General features: G+C 59.8%; 1 protein-coding gene across 5 annotated transcripts in view; it reads left to right on the forward strand.

The window, feature by feature from the left end:
* The window catches only part of MROH1 (maestro heat like repeat family member 1), a 41,950-nt gene that overhangs the window by 10,528 nt on the left and 4,208 nt on the right, over window positions 1–27,214 (forward strand). The window contains exons 7-37 of one of the 5 annotated variants that reach the window (XM_088148778.1): window positions 702–853; window positions 2,744–2,884; window positions 3,628–3,720; window positions 4,029–4,107; window positions 4,559–4,672; window positions 7,164–7,237; window positions 7,821–7,940; window positions 10,248–10,358; window positions 10,699–10,843; window positions 11,259–11,299; window positions 11,624–11,765; window positions 12,653–12,705; window positions 13,521–13,628; window positions 13,898–14,017; window positions 14,352–14,474; window positions 14,548–14,694; window positions 14,800–14,826; window positions 16,262–16,384; window positions 16,848–16,927; window positions 17,235–17,370; window positions 17,571–17,666; window positions 17,780–17,884; window positions 18,314–18,446; window positions 18,784–18,896; window positions 19,182–19,334; window positions 19,916–20,094; window positions 20,715–20,880; window positions 22,239–22,435; window positions 25,099–25,236; window positions 25,636–25,750; window positions 26,985–27,131. In XM_088148778.1, the coding sequence (XP_088004904.1) occupies window positions 702–853; window positions 2,744–2,884; window positions 3,628–3,720; window positions 4,029–4,107; window positions 4,559–4,672; window positions 7,164–7,237; window positions 7,821–7,940; window positions 10,248–10,358; window positions 10,699–10,843; window positions 11,259–11,299; window positions 11,624–11,765; window positions 12,653–12,705; window positions 13,521–13,628; window positions 13,898–14,017; window positions 14,352–14,474; window positions 14,548–14,694; window positions 14,800–14,826; window positions 16,262–16,384; window positions 16,848–16,927; window positions 17,235–17,370; window positions 17,571–17,666; window positions 17,780–17,884; window positions 18,314–18,446; window positions 18,784–18,896; window positions 19,182–19,334; window positions 19,916–20,094; window positions 20,715–20,880; window positions 22,239–22,435; window positions 25,099–25,236; window positions 25,636–25,750; window positions 26,985–27,131 (3,671 nt within the window). Of the gene's footprint in view, window positions 1–701; window positions 854–2,743; window positions 2,885–3,627; window positions 3,721–4,028; window positions 4,108–4,558; window positions 4,673–7,163; window positions 7,238–7,820; window positions 7,941–10,247; window positions 10,359–10,698; window positions 10,844–11,258; window positions 11,300–11,623; window positions 11,766–12,652; window positions 12,706–13,520; window positions 13,629–13,897; window positions 14,018–14,351; window positions 14,475–14,547; window positions 14,695–14,799; window positions 14,827–16,261; window positions 16,385–16,847; window positions 16,928–17,234; window positions 17,371–17,570; window positions 17,667–17,779; window positions 17,885–18,310; window positions 18,447–18,783; window positions 18,897–19,181; window positions 19,335–19,915; window positions 20,095–20,714; window positions 20,881–22,238; window positions 22,436–25,098; window positions 25,237–25,635; window positions 25,751–26,984; window positions 27,132–27,214 lie in introns of all 5 variants that reach the window. The other 4 variants (XM_088148777.1, XM_088148779.1, XM_088148781.1 and 1 more) reach the window with 4 other exon arrangements.

The following is a 27,214-nucleotide window of genomic DNA, read 5'->3' on the forward strand; positions in this document are numbered from 1 at the left end:
TGGTTCAGACCGGTCTTGGGACAAGCCGGTCCTGGGGCTGCCTAGGCCCAGCAGCGGCACAGAGCAAGGGACTCCAGCCTGCACGCTGCTCCACGTTGTGCCGTCGTCACCTGCCATCTGTGGCAGTGCTCATTTGTCAAACAATCGAGTAAGCCCATTTACCTCTTTCATTTTTACTGAACTCCCTGTTTTCTGCACCTTTGGTTGGTTTGCTTCTGTCCCTTGAACTTGTAAAAAATGTTTGCCGAGAGGACAGGTGGCTGTCATAGGAAAGAGGCTTCTCTGGGTGAGAGCTCCCATTTTGGACTTCCCTGGGCTCGGGAGGGGCATTGAGTGGTGGCCTTCTCGGAGAAGGTGGTGGAGCTTCTGAAGAGGTGCTAGAAAGACCCCGTTGGTGGGAGGTCGGAACACCCCAAGGCTGCTGGGTTGGGGAGGGTTAGGGTTAGGGACTCTGTGGTTCTGGCTGCTGCCTTTCGGGGTCTGGCGAGCTTTCATGAGACCTCCTGCAGGGGCTGGTGGGTTCCGCAGGTTGGGTCGTTACGATGAGCTTGCAGACCGTGGGAGCAGCTTTCCGCCCAAGCCTTTAAGGAGCGGGAGGAGCAGCATCTCACTGTACTCTTTACCAAGGGGGGGGGCTCTCCTCCCCTCCCCCATTCTGGATTCTGGAAGGAGAAGCAGCTGGCATGCCATCCTTTATGCAGCTTTGCAGTACTTCAGCGAGAGCATCCTGGAGTACCTGGCCAACCTGGACAAGGCGCCAGATCCAACTGTGAGGCGAGACACCTTCTCCAGCGAAGTCTTCAGTGCCTACGAAATCCTCTTCAACAGCTGGCTGCCGAGCCGGGAGACCAAGGTGCGAGGAGGAGGAGGAGGAGGAGGAGGAAGGCTCTCTGGTGGCTGGGCTTGGGCTGAAATTCAGCACCGGTGGGGAGGGCTACAGGTTCCCATTCCTGGCCTACGTGTGCTGGGAGGGTCTTTCCCAGGATTCTGAGCAGGCTGGAAAAAGAGGGAATGGACAAAATGTGGGAATCACAGAGTGGTGCGCAGGCTAGGTTTTTCCTCCTCAGCAGGTCCTTGAGAAAGGTATGAATGTGAAAAGAAAGTGTATTGTATGCTTGTTGATTTAGAGAAAGCATCTGTGAGCAGGGTTGAACTGGGAAATGCTTTGGGCGAGTGTGGAATTGGAGGTTGGTGGCTGAACGTGGTCAGAAGAGAGTTTGATGGAAGCGAAGTATCTTGAGGATAACTGGAACATCAACAGCGAGCAGAGAATAAAACTCGGAGGGGTGATGTCCCTTTGACTGTTTAAAGAACTTATGGACGAAGGTAAAAGGGGTCCTTGAGTTGGGGTGGGGGCCTGTGAACGTTGGTGTACCTTCGTATGCAGACAATGCTGTTGCTGGCTGAGAACCTGTGTGGTTCGCAGCCGATGTTCACTGGATTGTATGAGGAGGATATGGATCTGAAGATTAACCTATCGAAGTCCAAGATCACTGTGTTTGACAGAGAAGACTCAACAGTTGCAAGTTAGATATAAATGGTGAAAAAAGTAGAGCAGGTATTTGGATTTGTGTATCTGGAAGGAACGTACTCAAGATGGGAAAATGGATGGAGAAATACTGATGCACAAATGTTGGTTGAAAGAAACTAGGATGTGGTCTGTTGTGAGGAATGAATGTTTATCAAAAGAGGCAAATACGGCTGTGTGTCAGGATGTGCTTCTGCCCCCTTTGTTGCATGGAAGGGAGAGCTGGGGATGTCTGGAGGAACGTCAAAGTAAGTTGAAAGTGGGAATACCTTGGGAGTGGGGGATTCAAGAAGTGTGCAGGATAAAAGAGAAGGGAGAGAATGCGTGGATCTTGAATGAAGGTGGGTTGAATACAAAAGTCAATGATGCTTACACGAGAGTAGGTTGAAGTGGTCTGGTGGGGAGCATGAATGAGGACTGAATTGTGGAGAAGATACGCAAAGGAAGAGCGAGTGGGTTGAGGAAGGGGAAGATCAAGAAAGTCATGATTGGATGAAGTTGATGAGTTCCTCAAAAGGAGAGGAAAGAGGTGAGCAAGGCGAAGAAGGAGAGGCTAAAAAGGAGGCGGGGGAAGCAAGGATGGTTGGCAAGGAGCGAAAGGGAGGGAGAGGGAGGAGGAATGGCTTCGTTGGTGTATGGTAGTTTGAGCTCCATTTCCTTTTCTCATCCGTCTTTCATTTCTGTGGCTTGGTCTTCCTGCCTCTTGTGTTTGTATCATCATCGTCGTCGTCATCATATTGCTCATCCCTAAAAAGTAGTACAACGAATGCATGTATGCAAGTTGATGGGGGAAGCACTGGGCAGGAGAAACATGCTTTGATGGACTGAGAATTGCTGGGCTGGGTCTGAAACAGGTAGGGGGGATAAGGAGTAGAAGGATGGGGTGTTGCTAGATGAAGCACCTCCACTGGATTGGGGACCACTAGCTGCCAGGGGGCTCTGGCTTTGTGTGGAATGACCTCCGAGTGGACTTTCTGAGTCCTGGATGGCACTGCCTTGCTGCATCTCCTCCTCCCCACATGCCTCGGTGGGCACGGAAGGAGGGACCTCCGTTTGCAGAGGGTTCCCATCTTCGATGGCCCTCTCCGGGGCCAGGGGCCCAATGAGGAGGCCCCTTTCCGCCTGCCCTCTTGCGCTCTGCTCACCTCTGTTAGGGAGGCAGTCCCTGCTGCTCCTTGCGAGGATCTCTTTGCTGACCTTCCCCCATCTCTGCAGCTGAGGCTCGCTGTCGTGGAGGCCCTGGGTCCCATGAGCCACCTGATGCCCAGCGAGAAGCTGGAGGAGCAGCTCCCTCGCCTCGTCCCCGGCGTTCTGGCTCTGTACCGGAGGCCAGCAGAGGCCTACTACATTTCCAAGGTACGCTGCTGTGCGGAGCGGCTCCTGGCTGAGGCTAGTTTGGAAGGCGGGCAGAGTGGAGGGGTCTGAGGGTTGGGGTCCTCGGGCCTCGAGCAGCACATCTCCTGTCCAGCATCTTGCTATCCTTGGCCTTCCCTGAGCTGCTTTGCTTCGGGTGCTGCGCGGCGCTTGCCGTTTTGATGTGTTCTTCGGCTCCCAGCTGGAGTTAAGGCAGCTGCGGCGCAAAGCATGCAAAGGCCCGTTTTCGGGACCCCGAGCTGAAAGGAAGTGGCTGCTTGCGAGCTGCCTCCCTCCCTCCTCCCCCCAGGAGAGAGGAGCTCCCGGCGAGGGATTGGGGTGCTCAGCACAGGCAGCAGGAACAGAGCGGGATTGTCCGTAGTGCTGGCCGTCCTCGCCGGATGCAGCACAACTGTCCTCCACCATATCTGGAGCCTTTACTACCGAGCCCGTAGGCTGCAGCCGAGGCTCTAAGATGAGCACGGTTTATTTGATTTAGAAAAAGTTCTGCAGGAGAAATTAAAATCTTGAAATCTGTTAAATCAAGTTCTGGAAGAAATTAGTCCAGGAAGAGGAAGCATTTTGATGAGCAGCTGGCTGGAACCCAGAGAGCTCTTCCTCCTCCCCCAAAGCAGCTGATGAGGTGGACTGCAGGTGTGGGTGACCTCATGTGGGTGTGAAATAAGCGTGTGCTCTGCTGTTTCCAAGGGGGTGGGGTAACTGTTGTCACGTGCTCCCTTGAACAGAGCCTGTGCCAGATCCTGGAAGCATCGGTCAACATCGGTAGCCGGACCCTAGATACGCAGCTGGAAGTCCTCCTTGGGGCCCTCCACCTCCAGGTAGGGAGGGGACTGGCCAGACGAGCCAGCCCTGCCTTTCTCTCCCAGCCACGTTGTGGAGATGACACCAAGCTTGGTGGCAAGCTCTGTGCCTCCCCCCATCCCTGGCTCTCAGTGGCAAAACGTCTGGATCCCAGGGGGCTTAGCCAGGCCAGCCCCACAGGGCGACATTGGCTCCTTATGACCAGGAGTTTTTCATTGGGAGCTGCCCTGGGGGGGACCGTCCTTCCCCACGTCAAGCAGACGCTCTCCTCCCCTTCCCACCTCGCTCTAATAAGTATCTCTTCCTCCCCCCACCCTCGGAGCAGCTCTGTGCCCCTCTGGATTCATCCATGCCCGTCCCACTGAAGAACCACAATGAGGCCCTTCGCTGCTTCACTGTCTTAGGTGGGAGAACGTCCCTCGTGCTGGGAGGGGCCCTCACGCTGACAGCTCGGATGCTGGGGGTTGCTGGTCCAGGGGGCTGGGAACCCTGATGGCTTTCGAGCGGGAGAACTTCTTCATGCTCAGCCTTGTCCTCACATCTGGAAAGGTGGACTTTGTGGCCATGGGGTGGGGTTTGCTGGCCATGCACACAATTGCCTATCCCTGACTCAGCTCTGGAACCCTTCTGCTGAGGGAGGGGGTTTCCTGGTCGGCCTTTGTCTCGGAGCTGCAAAGGGGGAGGGCTGGCTCTCTGCCACCCCTTTGCAGCCGTTCTGCTTTGGGTCTGCAGGAGGCCCTGCATCAGGACCGGCACATCCAGCGTCCAGCCATCTGCAAAACCATGGATGTCTGGATGGGCTTGTGCCTTCCTGCGCCCAGGCCGTGACCTGTCTGCGGCTTCCCTCTCTTGCAGCCACTTCATTCCCTGACCGCTTACTTGGATTTCTGCTTCCAAAGCTGGAGTCCAGCAACGAGAAGACGCGGGTGGCAACGCTGACTGTCCTGCGGCAGATCATCAACAGTGCCCGTAAGTGGGAAGGGCGAGCTGGCTACTGATTTGGGGTAGCAGGGGAACCACTGTGGGGGAGGGGCACATATCTGCCTTGGAGGGTGGAAGGAAGGAAATGTTAAATGGGGGGGTCTTGGCACGGCTCCTCTAAAGAAATTCCCCCGACTTCTGGGGTTCTCAGGCCAGCAAGCATGGAGCCCACCTGCCCTAAGATCCACCTCTTCCTCCTTTGGCCCTCTCTTGCCAGCAGGGCTGATCGGCCTCCTTGCCCTCCTGCTAGGAGCCTGGCAAGGAGGGACAGGTTTCTCTTGGCAGCTCCTACAGGGATCCCCCCGGGCTGCTAGAAATGGGGAGTTTTACTTCAGTCGGCATGGTGTTGGGATCTTCAGGTCCTTAGGAAAACCCTCCACAGGGTTCCTTGTGCAGGAGGAGGCTCCAATGGCTCCATGTTTTAGGGACAGGCAGGCTCAGCTGGGCGTGGACCGCTCCACAGTCAGGGTGAGAGTGGGAAAGTGTTTGCTGCTGCAGGAAGCGCGGCCCAGGGAGGCTCCAGCGGGAGCTGGCCGGAACGCTCCAGGCCGACTCCGGAGCAGTTGGAGTGGGACTTGCGAGGCTTGGTCAGGAGCTCCTGGTTTCCTTGCCTGCAGACCTGAGGCTCCCACCCCCGCCTGCCCCCATGCTGGAGGAACGTCCAGGAGGCCTCATAGATGGACATTGGAGGAAGAGAGCCCTGATAGTTTGTGGAGGAGTCTGGTAGCCCCTTTTCCAACTAACCCGTTGCATTCAAGGCTTTCGTGAGCTGCAGCTCCCTTGATCAGATGCGTGGTGTAGCTGGACTGGAGTCGGATTAAATTGGGTGATGTGGGGGGAGCAGAGGAGGGGAAGATAGGTTACAAATTCCGTACCAGGTTACAATTGTAATGTGTTTGTTGAGACCTTCTGAGGTGGCCTGAAGGTTTTGGATGTATATGAATTCAGCGATCTCTTGTTCAATGGCATTGTTAAAGTCCCGTTTTTCCAAAATGGTCCCTGTGAGATTGCCCATTGAGTGTTCTGGAAGCATGACATTCTCTGGTGTTACTTTGAGTCCTGATGACAAAGTTGTGTCCGTGAATTCTTCTCTACAAAGTGTGGCCCGTGTGTCCTACATAGAATCCAGAGGGGCATTGCTGGCAGATGATGGCACATACCGCATTGGCGGAAGGACATGTGGAGGTGCCTCTAATGTTGTGTGTGCCCTTGTTGGGACCTGTGATGGTGCTGTGGGGGGGGGGGAGAGAGAGAGAATACTTTATTGGCCAAGTATGAAACATAAAGGAATTTGACTTCGGTGCAGAAAAAAAACTTTCAGTGTTTGCATAGCATCAGAAAATAAGGAGTAATAAAAAGTAATAATGTTGTATACTAAAACTATGCAATCAGAAGAGGAGAATTGGAGGAAGAATAATACTATGGCTATTGACTAACATATATTCATTTTTAAGAGGAGAAGCTATTGTATTCACAGCATTATCAGTTGCGTCTTGGCAATCATATCTTAGGCAATGCCAATCAGTTTGTCGTGCTGCCTTAATTAGGTGTTCAGCAGAGCAATGGCATGAGGGAAAAAACCGTTCTGGTGTCTAGATGTTTTAACATACGGTGCTCTGCAGCGCCGTCCTGAGGGAAGAAGCTGGAACGATTTATGTCCGGGATGAGAGGGATCTGCAGACATCTCCTCCGCCCTCCTTTTGGCCCTCACAGTATACAGATCTGCTACAGAAGGCAGGCGGGTTGCAATGATCCTTTCTGCAGACTTAACTATCCGTTGGAGTCTGCGTCTGTCCTGTTTGGTTGCGGAGTCGAACCAGACAGTTAGAGAGGAGCAGATAATAGACTCAGTGATTCCCCTGTAAAACTGTACCAAGAGCTCCTGGGGTAATTTAAACTTCCTAAGCTGACGCAGGAAGAACATCCTTTGTTGTGCCTTTTTGATGACGGTTGTGATGTTAAGCGTCCATTTCGGGTCGTGGGAGATTATAGAACCCAAGAACTTGAAGGACTCTACCGCTGAAACTGGGCTGTCAAGTATAGTAAGGAGAGGGGAGTTGGAAGGGTTCTCCCTAAAATCCACAATCATCTCCACAGTTTTGAGTGTATTCAGCTCCAGGTTGTTATGACCGCACCACAAGACCAGTTGCTGAACCTCCCGTCTGCATGCTGACTCTTCTCCATTTCGAATGAGACCAATGACAGTTGTGTCATCTGCGAATTTCGGAACTTTAACAGAAGAGTCTTTTGAGGTGCAGCCATTGGGGTAGAGGGAGAAAAGCGACGGGGGAGCACGCATCCCCGAGGGCCGCCTGTACTGATTAACCGGGTACTGGGTATAGTTTTGCCCAACCTCACGTGTTGTTTCCTACCTGTTAGAAAGCTGATTAGATGTGAGGGCGAAGTGGACACCTGGGTGGGTTGCCGGGTGAGAGCAGGAAAAGGCTTTGCATTTGGGGTCTGCTCTGCTTCCGCCCAGCCTCTCAGATGGAGACGAAGAAGCCATTTCTTCTGTCTTCCTTGAAGCTCCCTCTGCAGGACCACAGCAATAAGGTGAGTTGAAGGCAAAAGGAGCGAAGCCGCCCCCCAGCCAAGCTGCCCACGTTTCCTTCCCCCTGCAGGCTGAGCCGCTGCCATGCGAAGGCCAGCCTGCCCCTTCCGAGTGACATCTGGGCCTCTCTAGGTGGCTGGTGTTCTGTCGCAGGCGGAGCGAGGAAGAGGGGCTCGCCTTTGCCAGCCTGGGGGGGGGATTCCTGTGGAAAAGGCACAGGGAAGTTCGAGAATGCCCGGGACTCTCTCCTCCTCCCCCAGGCGGCTGCACGGGCAGATCCTCCCCTGCCCCTTCCCTGATGGATGGATTGCTGTCTGTCCAGCCTCTGTGGGGGGAGCCGGCCGCCCCGCACGGTCCAGGAGTTGTCGCTCCCTTCGTGTTCAGGCGCCACCAGGAAGGAGCCCACCGGGGGCAGAATTCTGTGCCGTGGTCATGCTTGCGCTTAGCAAACTGTGTCCGTCTCCTGGCAGCTGCCACCTGTGGGACGCGAGCCACTCTCCTGTGCCCAAAACAGTGCAGCAAGTGGCCGGGGGGCATGTCTGTGGGCCTGGAAGATGGACAGCCTCCCTCCTTGCTTCCCTGCAGGTGAAGCGGGCTGTGGTGCAGATGATCAGCACCATGGCCCACCACGGCTACCTGGAGCAGCCCGGCGGAGAAGCCCTGATTGAGTTCCTTGTCCGCCAGTGCGCCCTTCCTGCTGACCAGGTGAGGCCCCGTTGCCCAGGCCCCCTGCCCCTCATGAGACCCGGCCCTGCGGGGCTGCAGGGACTGGGCTAGGAGGAATGAGGAGGCGTGGCAGAGGCAGCCAAGGCGGGAGGTCCCTGGGGATGTCTCCAGCCTGCCGAACCTGGGCTGCGCAGTGCTTGCCAGTGTCCTGGAGGGGCAGAGAACCAGCTGGCGCCCTCTGCAGGGACAGGACCACCGTTGTGTTGAGGGGCAGCTCAGCACTGCCGCTTGTAGGGTGAGTCTCTCCATTTGTGGATGTTGGGAAAGCCGTTTGGTTGGCCAGGAACCATGAAAGGGTCCCGTTGATGGGTTGGATTCTTAGCCCCCGCCATCCAGAGACTCTGGTGCTTAGAGTAGCAATGGCTGAATGCCAGCTGACAATGGAGTGGTGTAGCAACTCAAACAGCCAGAAGACGAATCTCGCATTTGTGAAATAGCATGATGTCCGGTGGCAGCAGCTGGAGTAATAAACCAGTGGCGTTGGTTCATCATCCCCAGGTGCTCTGTACTGGAGCAATTTCCTCTTAATAGCTTGAAGAAAGACAAAAATGTGGAGGCCAGTTTGATTTCCAGCAGGAGGCAAAATGCAAATGCATAATGTGCTTTTCCAAGTGGTAATCCCAAGCACGTTGGTAAAATAACCTCTTTCCCAGGTTCTTTCCCAGTTTTGCCTTTTCTGCTGTAAAACGAGGAAGAGCCCAGCGGTCTGTTCAGGACAATGACCAAAGTATTAATGCCCAAACTTCATGGGTCACTCTCTGACATGGCTCGTCTGAGGAAGTAGACTCTGGTCCTTCAGCGCACGCAAGACGGTGTATCAATGAGTCCTGATCATCATCTGGGCTCCATGTGGTTCTTGCTGTAAAAGCTGGGCCTTTTTGAGAGAGTGCAAGATAGTATTTTGGAGTTGGTCTCGTGATAGTTTGTGTAAACTGGGAAGTGTCTTCCAGACGTGCTGGAATGCCAAGCGGCCAGACGGGGTGAGGCTCCTTCTGAATGCACAGCGGCACCGTTTCCCACAGCCTTCCCTGACCAGCTTAGCGCCACACTGAGCACCGTGAGGCGTCTTCAGAGCTGCTGGTTCCCGTTCTTCCAGCCTTCCATGCGGGTTTCCAGCCTTTGCTAATCACCCTCTGGGCGAAAAGCTGCACTCCCTCCCCCCAACTCCGAGTCTGGCCAGGGGGCTTCAGTTCCAGAAGAATTATGTGCAGCGGCCCCCACGGGTGACAGTCCTCGTCGCCTTCCCCAAGGTTCAGCCAGCCCATCGGAGCTGAGCTGGCCCCACCCTGCCCCTTTTCTCCCACCAGTTCACACGGGACGGACTGTTGTTTGGGAAACTGTCTTTTGTCAAGCGAAGTGGGTCTCGCGTCTTCTCCACCAGCTCCTAAGTGGGGCTCACCCAGAGCAAACCTTTGTGACCTGCGCTGAGTGGCTCCCGCGTACTCCAGCCGTGATGGCATACGTGGCGAGGGAAGGGCCAGCCCCCGCAGGAGGACCCCCCGTGGGCCCTCATGCCTGGGGAGTAATCTCCGAGCTTAAAAGCCCGGGGGGGGGGGCAGGCCAAAGGACCAGCTGGTTGCAGAGCTGTCTGCTCAGGCTGCCGAGCTCCTCCAGTCCCACAGAGCGGCCCGTCTGTGGGAGAGCCTCCCCCCCCCCGTGCCCTGCTGCTCCTCCAAAGCAGCGCCTGCAGGGAGGCAAAAGGAGGGCCTCCTGCCTGAGGCTGTCAGGACTCGCCTGTCGGGGAAGGGGAGAGCTGCGCTGGCTCCTCTCCTCTCCTCACTGGAGTCGGGTTGGAGAAGGTCTGACGTTTCCAAACGGAGGCTGGCTGCTGAACCGACCACCTTCCTCTGCTCCGCTGGCAAGGCCTCGTGCCCTGCAGATCAGTGTTAGCGGCAGCCGACTGCCGCAGGACTGACGGGCCCATGCGGTTGTGCCTGCTAACTCAACACGAAACCGGCCCGGGAGCGTCTTCCTCCGAGAAGCCTGGGGCCGGGGTTAGTCTGGGCCGTCCTGCCTTGCTGGGCCAGGAAGGGCACCCGGTTGCTCGCCAGCCGCCTGCCGGTTCTGCTGCCTTTGCCTCTGGGGAGCCTTGGGCCAGCCAGATCGCTCTGCGCTGTGTGGGCCTGGTTTGCCCCACTGAGAGGGCTGCTGTGTTGGGGACCAACAGGAGGAGAGCCCCCAGAAAGCCCAGGGCAGGCTTGGGCGGCTGCAGGAGGAAGCCAGGCTGGGTCTGACCTGGGGCAGGAGCATGTCTCCCCTTCCCCACCACCCTGTCCCCCCCCACAGGTCTCCCAGCAGCACTCCCTGGACCCAGAGGAGGTGACGGACGGCCAGGTCAGGAGCATCAGCACCAGTACCCTCTTCCTCCTCAGCAGCACCGTGGACAGGATGGTTGACGTGAGTGTGCCGAGGGAAGCTCTGGGGGTCCGTGGCTGAGGCTGCTGGGACGTGCGGTTGAGGCCTCTCGAGGGGCGCTGGCTGCCACGGCCGGCTGAGCGACGTCTCCCCCGACGCCTGAAAGGTGATATGGTTGGGCCTCGGTGGCCCCGCTGGCTCCTAGCCCTTTGGCCGTGTCGGGGAGGTCCTGCCCGGGCTTCCTGCAGCCGGACGTGGGAGGTCACGGGAGGGGGCGGGTGCCTCCCGATGGACAGCTTCTTCCCCACAGGGACCCCAAAGTTGCTGCTTTTGCCGCTGAGCTGGGCAGAGGGCGAAGGGTGTTTGCTGCCTTCTCCCCCAGGTGCTCTGGCCTTCCCTTCTGGGCTTTGTGACCCCCATCCCCTTGGCCCACGCCTTGACCCCACTCTGCAGGAGCCTCCTCTCCCTGGCGACGCAGAAACAGGAGCAGGGAGACTCGGACCTGCAGCTCCTCTACGACCCTGGGGGTTCGTGTTGGCCTCTCTGGGGCAAGCGGGGGGGTGGGATGGGGAGAGCATTGGAGGAGAAAGGTTCCTTGCCAAGCAGCCAGTCAGTTCTTGGGAGCGGGGCTTTGGTGGGCCCCTTGCATCGGACGGGAGCCGGCTGGCCCTTGCATGGGGACGCGGAGCTGGGCCCGCCTGTTCCCTTTCCAGCTCTGCTCCCTTCTGAGAGGCCGGGCCCTGTGGAGGGCTTCCCGTCGCTCCTTGCCGTGCCCACGCTGGCTGGGCAGCCCACAGTTGTTGGCCTGGCCTGGCCTGGGATGCCCTTGAAAAAGCTCACTGCCTCTTTTGCTGGGTGTGTGTGTGTGGGGGGGGGGGGGTGAGGCAGCTGGCCTCCTCTGCCCTGCAAAGCTGACTCCTAAGAATTGCCATTTGCTTGCAGCAAACCTCCCGTCTCCCTACGCGTTAATGGCAAGGTTGCTGGTGAGTGGAAAGGGGCGGCTGGGGGGGTAACTGGCTGGGAAAGGAGTCGTTCCTTCCCCTTTGCCCTCCACTGGGCGTGGGCCAGAAAAACGGCTTTCACCCCCTTCCGTGCTTGCAGGGCCGATCTTGGGCGAGGCCCCAGAGGCCATTCTCTGCCCTCGCCCCGGGAGGGGTTTGCTGGGGCTCCGGCTTACCTGCCTCTGGGTCCCCCAAGCAAATGCGCTTTTGGGGTCCTCCCTGCCTGGCCCGCAGCAAGACCCTGCAAGACAGGAAGCGTGGCCCCCACGCGTCTCCCTCCCGCTTTCTCCCTCTCCCCCGAGGCAGATCGCCGCTTCCCAGCCGTACGTGGGGGAGGGCCAGGGGACGGTGGCCCTGCGCCTGCTGCACATCCTGCAGCACAGCATCCACAGAGCAGCCGAGCAGCTGTGGGGCAAGAAGGTCCCTGCTTTACTGGAGCATCTGGAAGGTAAGGCGGGGGTGGCCCTGTCCCCCCCGGTGTGGCGCTGGCCTTTCCAAGGCACCTGGGGGCTCCCCCACCCAGCTTTCTTCTTGCTGCAACCAGTGGATGTCGTTCTTTCCCCCTTTGGGACCGTTCTGTGAAGGCCTCTGCCTCGACTGACCGGTTTTACTGCTGGTTGTGTCAGACGCTCCACCCGCAGAAAGTCCCTGAAGCAGTGGTTCTTCCCACTTTGGGAAGTGCTGCGGTGTGTCCCCCTCCCGCCCCACGCATACAGGGTGCAGAAGGCAGGCAGGCGGAGAGCCGAGAGCGGGCCCTGCAGAGGGCTAAAGGCTGCAGATGCGGGAGCGCACAGCTCAGGGATCCCCGAGTCAGCGTCGTGAGGCCTCTGCTTGGCCCAGCGGTCCCAGTGAGGGGGCGAGCCTCTATGGGGGCTCAGGAGCTGAGGGGGGGAATCCAAGCGGTGGTGAACGGCTAATTTCTCTGCCTTTGGGGGGGCTGCGTTTGTGCTGTTCCCCCAACTTGCCCCACTTGCTTGGAGTCGAAGCACCACCTCCCCAGCCTGGGCCCTCCAGAAGCGGGGCTGAAGCTCCCTCCTAAGCAGGAGAGCTGTGGGGCAGCTGCATCAGGAGGGGGGCAGGCTAGGCCAGGTTTCTGGCAGTGGCGGCTGGATGCTTCCAGAGCTCCCCCCACAACCAGCCCTCAGCCGTAGGTCCTTCTCCTGCCTCCAGACCTGTCCTCTGCGAGCCTGGCACCTGCCTCAGTGGCCAGTCCGCCCTTAGGCCCCCCTCCTCTAAGCCCCCGCAGCCACTCTGGAGCGGGGCGCAGCTGATGGGTGTGGGGGCCGGGGCTCGGGGCTGTTCCCCTCGTCTCCCACGGTGGCTTTGTCTTTCCAGCAAACACGGAGGCTTCCCTGTCTCTGAAGGAGTGGCAGGAACAGCTGCTTCAGGTGAGCAGCCCCGTCTGCCCACAAGGCTCCGGGGAAGGGCCTGCTGCGTGGGCCTGGCCCGAGGGAGCCAGAGCACGTCGTGCCCCCCCCAACTGGGCGTCTTCTCAAAGGGCGCCTCCACAGCTGCCCTGCTCCCAGCTGTAATCCAGTTCCCTGGAGGATGCCAGACCCAACCGGGCCCAGCCGCCGGGTTGGTCCCTCCGTGCCACCCCTTTGTGCCTAAGGGCCGCATCTGAGCAGCCTCTTCCCCGGAGGGCAGGGCGCTGCTGCTGCTGCGGCCCTTGGCGGGGACGTCACCCTTCCCTGGCTTCCATTCCCTGAGTGGATTCTGCCATTGCAACTGAGGGGTCCCCGAGTCCCGGGTCCCTGAGTGTAGACTCAAGGCAGCCGGATTGCGGAGGGCCGTTTCTGCCTCCCCACAGCTGATCTGAAACCGCAAGAAGCGGTGTCCTCCCACTCGGCCCGGTGGCCTGGAAAAGCTGAGCTGAGTCCTCAACTTTGGGGAAAGGGAGGCTGTGGCTGCCCTGACGGGTCCAGCATCGGAGGCAGAACAGCAGCGTCTGGGGGCTGCTAAGGGGCGTGGGCAGAAGCTGCTGCTGCCGCTGTGGGCGTCCTGCAGCGGTTCCTGTTCGCACCAGAGGCTGGAGTGGAAGAGCCTTTAGGGCGATCTGGCAGGCTGATGCGTGTGGTGCCAGCCTGGGTGCCCTGCTCTGCCTCCGTCCCTTCCAAATGCAGACAGGAACTTCAAGCTGGGCCAGGACTGTTGGGCACCCTCGGGTTGATTCTGCCCTCAAACTACGTGTCTCTCCCTGTAGTTCCTCCGGAAGACCCTGGCCACCATTTCAGACACGCCCTGGATTTCCCAGCTGGTCTTGGAAATGTGCAGACAGCTGAATGGCTACAGCAGCTTGTCCCCAGAGAAGGTCTGCCGTTGGGGTGGTTGGAGGGCAGGAGCTGGCCCCTCCTTTCCTGCCCGTGATCTCTCGGGATGCCTGAATCAGCCTGGGTTGGGCAGGGAATGGTGGGCTCTTGCAGGATGGCTGGCCAGAGAATTAAAGGCTGGTTCCTCATGCTTGGGCAGTGGCGAAGGAGCTTCTCCCAGGGAGAGCGCTCTGCGCCAGTCCTGCAATGCTCCTGAACTTCGGGGGCTGCCCCGTCCCTCCTCGGATGCATCCTCCTTGTCCTCCTGCAGAACTTCCTCTACAGAGCCATTGGGGTCGGCCTGGCTGCGTGCACAAACAAGGGCTTGGTGCGGAAACAGCTTCAGGGGCTGCTGGAGACAGCTCGCTACCAGGAGGAGGCAGAGCGGGAGGTAGGCCAGAGAGTGGAAGCTTACGGAGAGGAGAAGGCTTGGATCTCACGTGGCTTCCTGGCTAACAGTGTGCTCATCACCACCCAGATGGGATGGGGGGGTGGCCAAGCGTCCCTGTCTGGGTTGAGTGCAGATGGGAGGAGTGGCCAGAACCACGCCAGCCTGGAAGGGGCTGCATCTTGCAGGGTGCCATCCACAGAGGCCTGTTGGTATCAGACTTTTGCCAACTCCAGGAGGCCAAGCGAGGGCTCGGTTGCGTCTCCTTGAGAGGGCAGCGCCTGTTGGCCCAATCACTCCTGCCTTGTCCTACCTGGTTCTCCTTCCTCCTGGCCAGGGTCTGGCTGCCTGCCTGGGCTTGTGCGCTGTCACCCACCTGGATGAGGCTCTGGCCAAGCTGGAGGAGTTTGTCAAGTCGGACGTTTTCAGAAAGTCTGCTGGCCTCTTCAGTATCTTCAAGGTGCGTCTTATCCTGTCCTGGGGGTCCTCCAGTGGTGGGTCTTTGACTCTGACATTTCCTGGCCTAACTCCAGGACCGCAGCGACCACGAGGTTGAGAAGGTGAAGAGCACCCTCATCTTGTGTTACGGCTACGTGGCCAAGCACGCGCCGAGAGAGCTGGTCCTGGCCCGAATCGATGCCGATATTCTCCGGAACATCTTCCTCTACTTCAACACCAAGGTGAGGCTGGCTGCATCCTGCCTTCGGGGGGGCCGTGGCTGGTAGCCAGCCGGCTCTGCTTCGGTGCTCGGGATTGTTAACGCACATCTCCTTTGTTTTGCTCAGGTTCTGGGGATAAAGGTGGAAACCAAGGTACACCTTGCCCTTCTCTGTCCTGTCCATCTGCCTCTTTGCTTCTCTGAGAGCTTTGGGGAGAAGGAGAGAAGCGCACCAGGGCTCGTGGGGCAGTTGAGCGCCAGTAGCCATTGGCTCCCCTTGGCTCATGGCGGCCCACCCGCCAGCAGAGCCGTCCTGAGCCAAGTGGGTTCCGGAGGGATGGGGGCACCAGCTTGTCTCGGGGCTGCCTCCCTGCGGAGGCCCTGGTGACCTCCTAGGGGCAGCATTCCCAAGGCGAAGGCGGGGTCCCCCCTTGCCTTCCAGGCTTAACAGGCCCAGGGGCATTGGGCTGCCCCTGAAACCAGAGCAAATGTGAGGAGCAGCTCTGGTCTGCGTGAGAAAGAAAGGGAAGGGCCCTGGCTTGGCAGGGCGTTCCCCTTTGCCGGCAGAGGTTTTGACCGGGGGTGAGATGCTGGGCTGCTGGGCTGGAAGAGGCCCTTCTCCTTGCACGAGACCCTGGGAGTCCCAGGGCTCTGCGACTGGCAGTGTTGGCACCACAGGTCCTCTTGAGCCCAGGCAGCTTCCCCTCCCTGCCACTGCACGGTGGAGATAGCAGGGGAGGGGAGGGGTCTGCTGTGGACCGTCCCTTCTTGCAAGGCGCTTCCCAAAATGGGTTAAACCATGAGACGCCAAGCAAACTGCCTTGTGAGGAGGCCTGCGGTGGCCCAAGCAAAGCAGGCCCCCCAGGTGAGCGCGGGCGTGGGTTCTTGGCAGCTGGGGCAAGGAAGGGGGCTGGGGTTGCCTCACAAGGGAAGAGCTGGCCTGGCCCCAGAGGAGGGGCGCTTCTCGGGAGGGGCTCCTGCTCTTACTAACACCTTCCTCCTCCTGGTGTCTTTGCACTAACTCTGCGGGGACCACTCTCCTCCCTCTCGGGCCCGAGGAACCGGGTGGGCTGCAGCTGGGCCCTGAAGCGGTCAGCGCCTTTGGCTGGTAGCCTGCTTGGGCCTTCGCCCAAGCAGCACGGCAGAAGGAAGCCAACGCCTTGGGGCTCGTGCAGGGGGAGCCCAGCCACCTGTGACCCCGGAAGGCCTACTTTGGCTCCGCGTCCCTGTCTCCCGAGGCCCGTTCTGGCAACGGTGGGGCCGAGTCCGGCTTGCAGTGGGGAAAGGTGCTGGGGAGGGGGCTTCTTCTGGCCCTTGACGCTCCCGCCTGGATGGACGGACTGCCTTCTGGAAGAGCAGATCTTGGGCTCCACGCATCCCCCTGAGCCTTTTGGATAGAGACTGCCAACTTCTGGTGATGTTTTAATTAGCGACGGAAGGGGATTCAAGTTGGGCGCAAACGAAGGGGCCAGCGGGGTATTTGGTGGTTTTGGTGCCGCCAAATTGCCTCCCGCCCCGAGAGCAGGGGAGGAGTCCCTGCCGGGTGCCCTGCCAGCCCCTCATGGCCCCCTCCGGCTCTTTGTCCCCAGGATATGACCCTGAAGCTCTGCCTCATCCGCAGCATCTGCCTGATCAGCCAGGCTGTCTGCAGCAGCGCCCAGTCGGGGGACTTCAGCTTCTCCCGCAAGGCAGAGGTGGTCGCGCAGATGCTGGTAAGGCCCGCTGGAGGAGTTCTGCCAGCAGCAGCTGCGGGCCCTCCTCTCCCACACCAGGGTCTGGCCGAGGGCAGGGCACCCCTGAATTCCAGCCCCGCAGAACTGCCGGTCCCGGCCAGTCCTCCTGCAGGCGGAGGACAGAGAGCGCGGGTGGTCCTTCCGGAGGGCCCGAGCTGCTTTTTTTAAAGATTTTTTTTATCCTGCCTTTGTTGTTATATTTTTTATAAATAACTTCAGGCGGCAAACTTGCCTAATTTTCCTCCCTCCTCCTGTTTTCCCCACAACAACAACAACCCTATGAGGTGAGTTGGGCTGAGAGAGAGGGACTGGCCCACAGTCACCCGGCCGGCGCCCTGCCCTGCCCTGCCCTGCCCTGCCCTGCCAGGATGGGTGGGGGTCTTCCTTGGGGATGGAGCAGGGCTGCTGGGGACCCTTCCACAGGAGCACATTCTCCTCACAGGACTTCATCAGAGCCGAGCCTCTGGACTCCTTGCGGACACCCATCCGCCCGAGAGCCATGACAGCTTGCATGTACTTGGTGTATCCTTTCTCTCCTCCCTCCTGGGGAAGAATAAGGTGCTGGTAGGAGCTCTGGAGAACACAGTGCTTGACCTCACCTGGTGGGCTACGGGCACGGGCACCGCGCTGCCTGCTCACCCTCCTGCTCGGGCAGCGCAGGGCCTCCTCCGATGGCTGCCCTGCTCTAGGGCTCCCTCCCCACCAAAATCTGTCTCTTCAGCTGAGGGGGGGCTCCCCTGTTGCACCCCTGGGGGGTTCTCTGAATGAGCCACCAAGCTGCTACAGCCCCCCCAAGAGTCTCCTTCTCCAGCCTTAACTTGCCTGGCAGCGTCCTGGAGCCCCCCCTGAGCGACGCCGAGAAGGTGGAGCTGGTGGAGACCTGCCTTCACAGCGTCCTCCCGCTTCCTCCGCCAGGCGTGCCGAAGGACGGAGAGGGGCCCCAGGCGGAGGACGGGCCGAAAGAGGTACGGGGCGCCGAGGCTTGCTGGCCTTGGAGGCATCCCGCAGGCAGACAGGGAGTTGCGTGCGCCTCCTTCCGGCACCAAATTCCTCCTCCTCCTCCACGCTGCGTCAGGACTTGAGGTCCGCTGCCCCGGACCCCAGTCCCCCGCTTAGCTTGCTCCCCGGGCCAGAGGCTGAACGGCTCCTGCTTCCTCCCTGCCAGCCCCTGTGGTGCGCCACCCTCGCCGCTCTCAAGGACTTGCTCAAGGGCCTCCTGCACCGGCACATGACCCCGCACGGCCTGCAGACCATGTTTGAGGTAGAGGACCGTGGGCTGCTTGGGGGAGCCCTGCGCGGCGGCCTGCCGGGGGACAGATCTCCAGTGGGCCAGGGAGGAGGGGCCTGGGCTCCATTTGCCTGATCTCTCTGCAGCACCTGGGCCCCTGGATCAAGTCTGCCAAAGAGCATGAGCGCCAGCGGGCCGTGGAAGTCAGCGCCGCCCTCTTGCTGTTCTACCGGGAGAAGCTGAACGTCAGCGTGAGTCCCGCTCCCGCGGGTTCTGCCCCCTGGCATGGGCTGCGCAAGCTTGGCTTCCCTACATTGCGCCTCCACAGGCTGCCACTTGGTCTTCCAATGCCAGTATGGGCCACGCGGCTTAAGCCAAGCAGGGGTCCAGTGGCCGAGTGCCCAGCCTCGCATGTTTGGGGAGGGGAGTGTGGCTTGAGGCCTTGAGGCCGCCAGCTATCTGGGGAGGTGAGCTGGCTGACTGGCATGGCTGCTGGCAGCCCTTGTCTCGCCTCGCCAGTCCTTCTGGCCAAGGAACAGAGTTCTCGCCAGCTGTAGCTCCCCAGAACACTCTCCTGATCCCTGGCCGGCCTTATTGCACTGCCCCCCCACGACCGCTTGACCAGTTGGCCTGTGGGTTTTGGCCACGGGGCTCAGCCGGCCTCTTTCCTTGCTCAGAAGGTGGTCCCCTTCTACAACCTGGGGCTGCTGATGGCTCTCTTCTCCCCCCGCTGCACCGACTCTCTGCCCAGCGTCCGCAAGCACGCAGTGGATTGTGTCCATTCCCTGCTTTACGTGCAGCTGTGCTACGAAGGTAATGGGTCGCTGAGCCCTCGCGGCGGAAGGGCTGCTCCGTGAGCTCCTCCCAGTCCTCGGCTGATCCTGGGCCCCGTCCTGAAGGGCCGCAGAGGGCCTTTCTCTGCAGGGGCTCTGGACGGCTTCATGATGGTGGCGCCTCTCTCGGCGGCCAGCAGAGGGCAGCGTTTCCTTTGCTGTGTTCCGGGGCCAGAAGCCGCAGGGCCCAGGCGGGCAGGTGCACTGCAGCACCGGGTTTGCCCCAGGGAAGCCGCCCAGGCCGAGGGGCAGGAGTGGGATGTGGTGAGGGGGCCAGCGGCGTGACACCGTGGATCCGGCTGCTGCTCTCTTGGTAGGCTTTTCCCAGGATCACAGGGATGAATCGGTGGAGAAGCTGAAAGCCCTGAAGCCCAGCTTGGAGGATCCAGATGTGAACGTCCTCTTCCAGACGTGCTGCAACATCGCCAAGGTAGGGTGGGATCGGCCTTAGCGGAGAGCCGGCCTCTTGGCTGCGTCTGGGCTCTGGAGGTGACCGCCACCTATGGGAAGGTGATTTCCGTTCCGTTCCAAAGGCGGCTGGCAGTGGTGTCAGGGTGGTGCGGAGGGTCGTTCTCTGTCCCCAGAGAGTTGGGGATCTGCCCCCTTGCTTTGGGCTGCCCTGAAGTCTCTCAGGGTCTCCAGACAGGGAGAAGGGGTGGTTGGCGGGTTGGCCTCCGGTTCCCCTGACAGCCTCTTTCCTCTTTCCCACTGGAAGGTCATGGCCAAGCACTTACCCCCGGACCAGTTGCTGAGCCTCCTCCTCTCCATGCTGGAGGGCCTGGCAGACGCAGACCAGAACTGCTCCCGAGCTGCTGCGGTGATGATCAACTCCATCCTGAAGGAACGAGGGGGGGTTCTGCTGGAGAAGGTAAGGAGCCCCCACAGGCACGTCTTGTGCCTACTGGGTTGCTCTGCTGCTTCAGCTGCCCCCTCCCCACCCACGATTCTGGCTTGATCCTCCAGCACTGCAGTTCTGGGGGGAGCCCAGGGCCCCCGTCCATCCTGCCCTGGACCCCGGCCCACCCGCCTTTCCGGTAGGTGGAGGTGGCTTGAGGCCTGGAAACGTTCCCTTCCCTGCTGAAGGAAAGGATCCTGTGCACCTGAGAAAAGGGCCCCCCAGAGGGGCCCCAGCTCCTTTGCAGCAGGGCTCCCTGGGCACCTCTCGGGCTCCTCTTGACCGCTCAGGGCAGACCTGAGTTTCCAACGGAAAGGGACGGGGCCCTTCTCTTGGGGCGGTCGGGGGAGGCCCCAGCGGGTGGGGGGCCAGCACAGCCCACCTTGGCATGAGGGCTCGGCAGCCCGTCCTTTTGTTTCAGCCTGGAAAGGTTTAAGCCAGCTTGTTGGCGTTGGGTTGCTTTTTCTTCCCCAGGCAGAGGCGGGCTTCTGGGTTGAGGCTGGCGAATTGCCAAGCAGTGCGATAGAGCTGGAAGGGACCTAGGGCCCCACTAGCCTGGCCTTTGCCTTCCCTCGCAGGTCCCGGAGCTCCTGGATTTGATCCATGCCAAGCTGCAGGAGGTGCAGGAGGAGACGGTCCAGAAGGCGACCCAGCAGACGGTCTGCATTCTGGCCGCCCAGCACAAAGCTGCGGTGGTGTCCAGTCTCCTCAGCCATCCCCTCCCCTTGGACAGGTGGGAGGCCTGAAGCCCCTGCTGCTCGGCGGCGTATGGAGCCCTTCCCTTCAGGGGCCTCTCGGGCCCTTCTTTGCCCCTGGGGGATGTCAAACCCCTGCACCTGTGGCAGGGTGGGAACAGGTTTGACAGGAGGGCAAGGAGGGGGCCCTTCCCATGGCCCCACGCGGCCTTCCTGGAGGCTGCGTTCTGCTGCTCTCCGAGTCGCCTGTCCCCCACCCCCTGACCAGCCAGGGTCTTCTGAATGGCGTGCAACCAGGCTGTGCTTCAGCTCCTCTCTCGAGGAAGGGGCCCTTGGAAAGGCAGCTCTGGGTTTCCCCCACTCAGCTGGGGAGGGAGGGAGGGAGGGAGGAAGGGAGGGCCAAGAGGGGTGTGTTGGTTGGAGCTGGGAAATCTGGGGTGAGGGCACTGCTGGCCGGCCTGCGCCCCTGTTTCCTTTGGGGGCTCCCGGGGAGATCAGCGGCCTTGCCCAAGACTCCATCTCCCCTGGAGTTTGGCCCCAAGTGACCGTCCTGCTTTCTTCGCTTCGTTAGCAAAGCTAGCCAGCAGGGTGGAAGTGGGGGGAGAGCAGAGGCAAGGGGCTGCAGAGGCCGCTCTGATGCGCTGCCTCCCTCCCTCAGCTGCAGCTGCACCATGTGGAGGGCGCTGGCTTCGGAGCCCACCCTCACCACCCACGTCCTGGAGCTGCTGCTGGACAAAGTGGACCGGGACGTCCCGTACAAAGAGAACAAGTCCTTCCTCCGGGGAAGTCGCTTGGAGCGGGTTGCCACCTTCCTGCCTCTGTCGGTGAGTGTCCTGGGCAGCAGTCCTGCCTCCTGGCCCTGTTCCCCTCCCAGTTGCACGGGGGTGCTGCTGTCACCCCATGTGCCCACGCTTTGCTTAGGCTTGGCCCAGGCCAGGTGGCCGCACCAGCCCTGCGGGGGGCTTCTGAAGCCAAAGGTCCTCTGTGCCACCTGCCTGCCCGGAGCCAGGCTGCTTTGCGTTCTACCTTGCCGGGGGATCGGTGGGGCTCAGGTGCTGTGAAGGCTTCTTTTGCTGCCCGACAGAAGTCCGGCCTGGCACTCCAGGGGCCTGGCACCGCCACCTGTGCCTGGAGAGGCTCCCGCTTCCCTCTGCGCCCCTGCAGGGGGCCTGGCAAGCCCCCTTCATTGCGGCTCCAGGATGAGCCAAGCCCAGCAGGGGAGCTGCAGGCAGAACACCGGGCAGCTCGTCACCCCAGCGGGCCAGGAGGGGGTGGGTTGCAGCCGCCCTTTGATGGAACTGGTGCCGTTTTGCAAACGTGGTTTCTTGAGACGACGTTTATTTTGGAAAGGATTATCTAAAAATAGGTTGCTGCTAACAACTTGGGGCAACAAAACGCCCCCCCCCATTTGTCCTCTACAAGCTGCTCTCCACCCTAGCTTCTGAGCCCCTGAGTTTCTGCCGCAGCCTTGAAGGGCCCCTGTTTTTCCTGCCCCTAAGAATTGGTGCAGAGCTGGCAGCTGCCCAGCGCCTTTCTTAGCCCAGATGGATTTGCGGAGAAGCCAGACCGCTGGCTCCTGGAAGTGAAACCTCCATGTCCAGAGGCACTGTATCTCTCAACAGCAGGAGGTTGGGAGATGGAAGACAGCCGCTGCCTTCCACTCCCTGAGGGCCACTTGTGTGCAACTCGTTGCTTGGCTCCGTGTATCGTGGCTGTTGCAGCTCAAGAAAGGGAGCTCCCCATACCCTCTGGGGTGCTCTTAGGGCCCCTGGCTCCCTGTGCCAGGCTCCTGCCCGCCTGGAGCTGCCCTTTGCCCTGCTCTGGCCAGGACGTTCTCCTGGACTGTCTTTGGAAGGCTTCCCGAGCCTCGCCCAGTGCTGAGGCTCCGGGCCCTGCAGACTCCTTCTGGGCCCTCCGTGGCTGCTCCTGCTCCACTTTGCTGGGCTGGGGGAGCCCGTGTGTCAGTGGGGAGCTGGTGTGCCCGACGGGCCCCCAGGAGGCGGCAGCTGCACGTCCTGCCAGATTGGCCGGGGCGGGGGCAGGGGGTGGCCCACTTGAGGCCAGGCAGGTCCTGCAGGCAGGCTGCTGACCTTGAGCGCCGATGACGTGTGCTAGGAGGGGGCTGGCTGGTGCCTCCTGCTGGGGGACAGATATGGATGAGGCTCCCCCCTCTCCCCACCAGGCCACGTGTGCTCTGCATGAGATCATGTCTGTCCGGGAGTCTGGACCGGCCGTCGCGGGGCTGTACGCAGAGCTGTTTGTCTCTCTCCTGCTCCGGGTCAGCTGCACGGTGGGTGTCCAGCTCCCGAAGCACATGCAGTCCAAGGAGAGGAAGAGCGTCAGCCGTGGGCAGCCCCTCCGCGCTCTCGACCCTTGCAGGTAAAGGCTTCGCCGAGGGACGGTGCTGCGGGGGAACCCGGCGCCTGCCTGCCTCCCTCCCTCCCTGCCAGGTGGAACTGATTTGGCTTCTGAGTAAACACCACTGCAAACGCTTGGGGTGTAATATGATGGTTGGCTAATACTCCACGGCCCATAACATATTAGGTATGAAGCCAGGCCTGACCTCCGTAGGGGGATTAGGCCCCTGTTTTCCACACACTCGTCTCCCCGAAATCAGGAAACATTAAATCGCTCTTCCTGTTGCAGGCTGCCTTGTGGTTTGCATTTACATTCCTCCAATGGTGCCGAGATGCCCGCGCTCGGCATGGCTGGATTGGATTACGGCCGCCTTTCCAGCGGCTGGGACGGGCCGGAGGCACTGCCCCGGGTGTCTCGGCCAGGGAGGGGCTGGGCCAGCTGCATGGTGTGAAGATGGGGGGAGCAGCAGTGGCGTGGGGGGTGGCTCTCTTCCGGCTGGGCTTCTTCCGGATAGCCGTGCAAAGGAGCAACGCCTCAGCTCTCTGGGTCAGAGAGGGGCAGCCTGAGTTCTCGGCCCCTGGGGCCCCTGGATTTCCAGCCCCACTCTCCTATGCGCCTTCTCTTGCCTTCGGGGACCAAAGGCTTGGCGTTTCAACCTAGGCGGTGTGGGCGGGGGGGAAGGCGCTGGAACTCTCAAGTAGGAGAGGTGTGCCCGGATGGTCCTTGCTGCCAGCGCCATGCAGCTGGTGCTGTGCTGTGATTTGGCAGTCAGCGGGTGGCTTGCTTAGGAGCAGTAAGTTTGCCTGGAGCAGAGGGGAGGTGCCCTTGCAGCCCCCCGAATGTTGAGCCTGTTTCCCTGGTTGGAGTGCACAGATCCTGCGTGCCTTCTGAACTGGTAGGCAGGAAGTTCTGGGGGCCGCTGAGATTTCTGAGGTTGCAAGCAGAGCTTCCAAAGTGCTGATGTGTGGTTTTGATAGGAACTGGAGTTGTGTGTGTGAGAGAGAGGTCTGCATCTCCAAGCCCTGTGGTGTCTACTCCCACCAGCTTTCCAGAGCTTTCAGATCAATTTGGGTCCAATCGTTTCTTTCTGCCCACTAGGAAACAACCATGGGACTTGGAGTGACCCAACTCTATTGAGAAGGGAAGAGCAGGTGGCTTTTCCAAGGAGCCCACAGAAGCTTTCATTGATGCAACGCTTCTTGGTTGGCTGCTCTTCTGTTGCCTGGAAAACCAGAGCTTGTGCCTCTGGTGGGGGGCAAGAAAGGAGCTGGATGTGAGGGGCAGGAAACTGAGACTAGCAGGGTGCTAAAATGATGCCCAAGTTCTGGAGTGGCCCTTTTGTTGTTGTTTCTCAACAGGTCAGGGCTCGGCGCCTCTGGTGGGAAGAAAGTAGAGGTGGTCCTTGGAAGTTCTTACTTTCTGGGGTGGCACCTGGAGGTACTTGGGCCTCAGTGAGAGAGACTGTAGATGCTGGGCCATCTTCCAAACCCCATGTGGGCCTCAGCCAGTGCACGGTTTTCTCTAGAGTCACTAGGGCATCTGCTGCAAAGGGAGCCTCTGGTTGCAGATGTAGTAACCAGCACCAGTAGGGCTGGAAGCAGCAACCGTGAGCTGCCTCCTTGTGGTCTCCAGCCAAGGAAAGGAAGGAAGGAACCCCCACTGCCTGCTGCCTCTTCTGAACATGTTAGGAGGGAGAATGATGAGATGTGGCTTTCCAAGGAGAACCATAGCCTTTATTCCCTGGGAACCATCATCCTCAGAAGCCAAAATGTATGTAAAGCCAGGTCGGGGGAGACACTGGGCAGCCCAGACAGGAGCTGTAGGCCTTGGATGTGTCTTAAGGTGGCTGTGAAGCAAGGGGTTGGGCGGGGTGGAGAAGCCCCTGGTCTAAGCACTGTTGCAAGGTTGCTCATGAACTAGCCTGACCAAAGGTTACTTTGGGCCCTCTCGGTTCTCCTACGCCCATCACCGTGGGAAGTCTTCTGCTGTGGGGGAATAGGCTTGAGAGACGTTGGCCTCACATGAGGAGCTCCATGCCAGGGAGGCCGATGGTCACCCACTTGTTCTTGGAAGCAGGCTGGGTTATGGCTTTCGCATGGCAGCTGGCCTGCATCCAGATGTCCAGATCACCCTCCTGTATTCATTTATGGCCAACCACTTCTATCTGCAATGGTTGTCTCTCAGACGAGTCACGAGGGGTTGCACCTCCTGATGTGGAAAGTGTGCATTCACTTTGCAGGATTGGGGCCACTAGCCGGAGAGTTAGTGGCCTTCTTAGGGACTGCTCTGGCCAGAGGTGTTGAAGCAGCCTGGAAGCTTAAGGGCCCTGGAGCGTCTCTCACCCAGCTGGTTGTCCCAGCCCTGGCCGAGGGGAAGTGATTTCTTGCTTTGGGGTCTCCCAATATTATCCCTTGCTAATGCTTTGGCTCTGGTGAGAGGGGATAATGAGAGTTGCCCGGACGGAGCCTCACTTTGCTGTGGAATCATCACCCCCCCCCCCAGTAAATATTGGTGGGCCAGCTCCTCTGGCGTTCTGGACCTCCAGGCAGACATCTTGAGGGGCTCCCAGGAGCAGCATCAGTGCTGGGTTAAGGCTCTTGCTGCCCTCCAGCAAGTGGGCCCCTGGGCGGCGGTAGCCAGAAAGAAGGGGTGCCTCTGCCTCAGCCCCTTCTCCCCCTCCCCAGCTCTGCAATCGAGACCCTCAAGGCCATGCTGAGCCAGGGTGGCAGTGAGCAAGTGAGCAGTGCCATAACAGAGGCCGGTGGCTGGGAACTGCTGCGAAGTCCGGAGAAGCACTACGATGGTGTAGCCTTCCTGTCAAGGTGAGCAGGTGAAACTCTGGATCCCGGCCATTTGCTTGCCCGAAATAGTCCCAGGAGGGGTCGGGAATGCTCTGGGCAGCCCCATCTGCTGCCGAGTGCTGGCACCAGGCCTTGGCTGCTTTTCTCACAACCGCCTGGGAGGGGCGTTCACGCTTTCCAAGAGTTGGGAAGCCAAGTGGCTATAGAAGCCCAGGGATGGGAGCAAATGCCCGCTTGGTTGCCCCTTTGCCGGGCGGTGGGGCCTCTTTGCAGACATGGTTGGGGCAGGGAGGAAGGGGCCAAGCTGAGCATCTCAGCAGACGTGAGGCGGGGAAGCTGTTGGAGAAGGCACCTGCAGGGAGGGTGTCGGGGGGCTCCTGGGCTGGCTCACCTGGAGGACTCACTGGGGCTGTTTTCCAGGGCCATGGCAAAGCACGCGGGGCCCAAACTCCCCCTGATTGTGAAGATGCTTTCACCGATGCTGAACAGTATCTATGACAGCCAACGGCTCACCACCACGGCTTTCTTTGCAGAGGTGAGTCTGTGCTGCGTTTTCAGCCCGCTCTTCGGACAGTCCCGTCTCCCCGACTCTTAGGCTCATCACCTTAAACCCAGGAGGTCCAGGGGATGGAGGGAAGGGTCTGCTTAGCGACTGGTCTCGCCTCACTGGTAGTTCTGGCTCACACAGCAGCTGGTGACCCCTTGATCCCTGCACCATGCGCTGCCTCTCAGCCCTCTAGCCCTGGGCAACTTACGGCTCAAGATACATGTGGGGCAAGCAAGCAAAGGGCTTGTGTGGCTTCTAGCGTTCCTTGGGCCCATCTGATAGCTCTGCAGCGCTCACAGGGTGCACCTGCCCAGGGCGACAATCCCCACTGGATGGGCCCTCCCTTCCCCAAGGAGGCATGGGCTGATCCTCTCTGCACTTTTTCGCGCCCTCCCTCCAGGGGCCCGGCCCTTGGCCATTCAGCAGACCTTCACTCACTCCTTACGTATCACCCTGAGGAATGTAGGAAGTCAGGCTGCTGCAACCCTCTCTCAGCTGACTTGCCAGCCCCAGCCCGGGTTTGTCCAAATGGTCTTCATCACAAGGCAGCTGCTCCCTCTGGCGCTGGCGCTGGTGCTGGCACGGGGCGGCTGCTGCGCTGGGAAGCTGCCTCTTAAAACCTCGGCTGATAAAGCAGCTGGGGATTAAGAGAGGCTTGGCGGAGAAGCCTACAGCTAGGTGGGGGCCTGGGGGGCGACTGCCCACTAGTGCACACAGAGCATTTAAACAGCGCTTTGGGGAGCGAACGCCTGCGTGCGCGCACACACACACACACATGTGAGTGAGAAGCCGCAAATTGCTCTGGTCCTTCGCCTGCACCAAACCAGGATGCTGGTGAAGAGGGAAGGCAGCTGAGCAGGAAGAACAGATCTAGTGCAGCTGGGAGAGGTGGACTGGGGCCACCCTAGAGAAGTTTCTTGTGGAAGTTTCCATAGCAAATTGAGAAGGACACAATAATTTCATCAGGCTTCAGACTCTTTTCTCCTGTACGTTGGATATTGGGTAGCTGGGAAGTCTCTGTCTTTGACCTTCTGCACCATCTGGGAGCTGACATGTTGGGCCCAGCTAACTGTGCCATAGTTCTGCCATAAGATTTCTGACCCCATAACAATTGGTGAATGAAGTGGAAGAAGGTTTAGTTGAGAAGCTCACCATTCTGGTGTGCAACCATATTGCGGTAGAGGCTTCCCTATCACAAAAAAGTGTGACGTGTGTCTTCTAGCTCCTCAGCAGCAATGTAGTAAATGATCTGGTTCTTCTGGAGTCCCTGATGGACAGCATGACAGCCCGGCAAAGAGACTCCTCTACGGTTGTGCGCATGCTGGCCCTTCGTGGATTGGGCAACATTGCTTTGGGCTCACCAGAAAAGGTGAGGGTTCCAGTGGTGGCATGGCCACGTGAGGTCAGTCGAGCAGTGCTGTCTCCTGCCAGGCTCTTGAGCTTGTCTCCATC

Source organism: Python bivittatus, unplaced genomic scaffold (genome assembly GCF_059951505.1).
Source record: "Python bivittatus isolate LINGU-HERP-01145 unplaced genomic scaffold, Pbiv_v1 ctg000590_np1212, whole genome shotgun sequence".
NCBI lineage: Eukaryota > Metazoa > Chordata > Lepidosauria > Squamata > Pythonidae > Python > Python bivittatus.